The sequence below is a fragment of the Notolepis coatsorum genome (genome assembly GCF_963971535.1).
Source record: "Notolepis coatsorum genome assembly, chromosome: 6".
NCBI classification, from domain to species: domain Eukaryota; kingdom Metazoa; phylum Chordata; class Actinopteri; order Aulopiformes; family Paralepididae; genus Notolepis; species Notolepis coatsorum.
This window is the reverse complement of record NC_140170.1, coordinates 6029412-6031656: the sequence shown is the minus strand read 5'-3', so window position 1 is coordinate 6031656 and position 2245 is coordinate 6029412. Positions and strand designations below refer to the sequence as shown.

At 43.8% G+C, this 2245-nt stretch overlaps 1 protein-coding gene across 1 annotated transcript; it reads right to left on the bottom strand.

Moving 5' to 3' along the window:
- Positions 1-990: 990 nt before the first annotated feature.
- Positions 991-1951, bottom strand: LOC311230756 (eukaryotic translation initiation factor 3 subunit J-A-like; the record flags this gene model as incomplete). Its single annotated transcript, XM_084317114.1, has 2 exons — positions 991-1121; positions 1348-1951. 2 exons carry the CDS (start codon positions 1949-1951, stop codon positions 991-993), a joined length of 735 nt encoding a protein of 244 aa, XP_084173240.1.
- Between the last annotated feature and the right edge of the window lie 294 nt (positions 1952-2245).

Below are 2245 nucleotides of genomic sequence, written 5' to 3'. Positions count from 1 at the left end.
TAGGCAGCCCATATATGTTTCTACGTCGCTACACTTAAAACTGCATCTGTCATTTTGACGTAATTTAAAATGTATTCTTCATCGAAGCAGGTTAACCCAACGGATGGTAGAATGGTGTGAGTCGTCTTAACGTCGGAGGCTGAGTGAGACAGAGAAAAGGCCATGTGTATGAACGTAAAGGGGCGGGTGAGATGCTCCCTGGTATAGTCCCTCTGGGCGTTGGAAGCAGAATGTAGGGGGCAACACATAGTTCAGGTTTTCCAGGATGGCACTGGACAGCATGAGAAGGTACAGCCGGACGTCCCGCGATGATGTCGGGGAGTTCGCGGCCCTCTCTGCGCCGCCCCCTATCTCCCTGTCTCCGGCTGTCCCTGACCAATGACCGGAGTGTTGAATGTCCCGTGATTAAGACGGGGAGGACGCGACCCTCTCTGCGCCGCCCCTGTGCCTCAAATAGATTCGCTATCAGCTCTATCTTCAATCGTTCAAAATGTTCAGTTGCTATCGCTATCAGCTCTATCTTTAAATCTTTCAAAATGTTCAGTTGCTATTGCATGCACTCATCTGTGTTTCACTACACACATGAGTGCATGCTTACCAACTGTTAGTCTGCAACACTACTATCACCGACATCTAAGAAGGGAGATCCCCCCTTGAATGGCCCTTCTAAGGTTTCTCTCCTCCACATTGCCTGTGGAGCATTTTTACCTATTGTTAGGTTTTAGTGAGTTTTTCCTTACCTTCACGTGGGGTATGTCTGGGAGTGCTTGCATTCTTTCATTTATTTGCATTTATTTTAAATTGGTTGGACCTTATGGTGTCCTTGTTCTGTTCTTGACTTATTGTTATGTTTTCTTCTTGACTTGTTTAAAGAAGACCTGTACGGCCCATGGGGACATTAACGTGTGTTGTTGGGCCTTATAAATAAATTTTATTTTATTTGATTTGATGGTTGTTGAGGGAGGGGGGGCAGTGGAGGAGGAGCCAGTGTCACATGAAGTCCTCATAGTCTTGGGTATAGCCGCCATCAAACTCTGCATAATCCATGTCGTCTCTCATCTTTGGGAGAGAGACTTTGGCCGCTGCCTTCTTTTTTTTCCCTTTGTTTTGTTTGTTTTTCACTAAGTAGCACAGACAGGGAAGTGCTGACTTTCTTCAAATCCTTCACTTCCAATGAAATACAGAGCTCCCGAAACAAGGAATCCAAGAAATCTGAATAAAAAAAATAAACAGACTTCTCAAACTGGCCTATCTTCTCTTTCAGCATTTTTTCAAACTCTGTGAAGTCATTTTTGGAGGCTGGACACATGGCATTGATTCCTGTGAAATTTTTTCCCCTTTGTTTTGTTTGTTTTTCACTAAGTAGCACAGACAGGGACGTGCTGACTTTCTTCAAATCCTCCACTTCCAATGAAATACAGAGCTCCCGAAACAAGGAATCCAAGAAATCTGAATAAAAAAAATAAACAGACTTCTCAAACTGTTGGCCTATCTTCTCTTTCAGCATTTTTTCAAACTCTGTGAAGTCATTTTTGGAGGCTGGACACATGGCATTGATTCCTGTGACATTATTTGTGGTGGGGGTGGCAGAATCAGAAGCAGCAGCAGAGATACCGAAAGCCTCTTGTGCCAGCTCCAAGTCTGCTTCCTCCTGCAACTTCTGCACTCTAATTTTCTCTGCTGATTGGTCTTCAAGCCAAAGATCTTCCTCCTTAATCTGTATTTGTTCCTGTTGTTTTTTCCTTAATCGGTTTTCCTTCTCTTTGATTTTCTCACTCAGCTTTTTCTTTTCAGATGCTGGTTTCTTCACCTCCACCTTCTTCACCTCCTCATCGTCCCAGTTGTTCTTTATTTCGTCCTCTTTGTCTTCGTCTTCCCATTTATCTTGCACCACCGCCTTTTCGACGGCAGTCACCTCCGGCTTGAGGTTCTCAGCGTCCCAGTCCTCCATGTTGGCTGTGTTGGATTTTGGAGACTGGGAAAATACAGTTTTCTTACTAATATGAGGGCCGACGGTCCACTCTACTGGTTAAAGTTGCTTACTCGTGAGTAGTACGTTCATTGATAAAGAAAAATGAGGTCCACAGCCGCTCCGGTGTAAAACAAAGATATCCAAATGGTTTATTTCTCTTCCACAGCGAAGTCTTTCTTTACAGAAGTGATCCTAAAGCTATTTTCCTAAACTAAAACGTGTTTGGCTGTTTACTGCCATGAAATATTCACGTCACTACCACAAGGTAAGAAA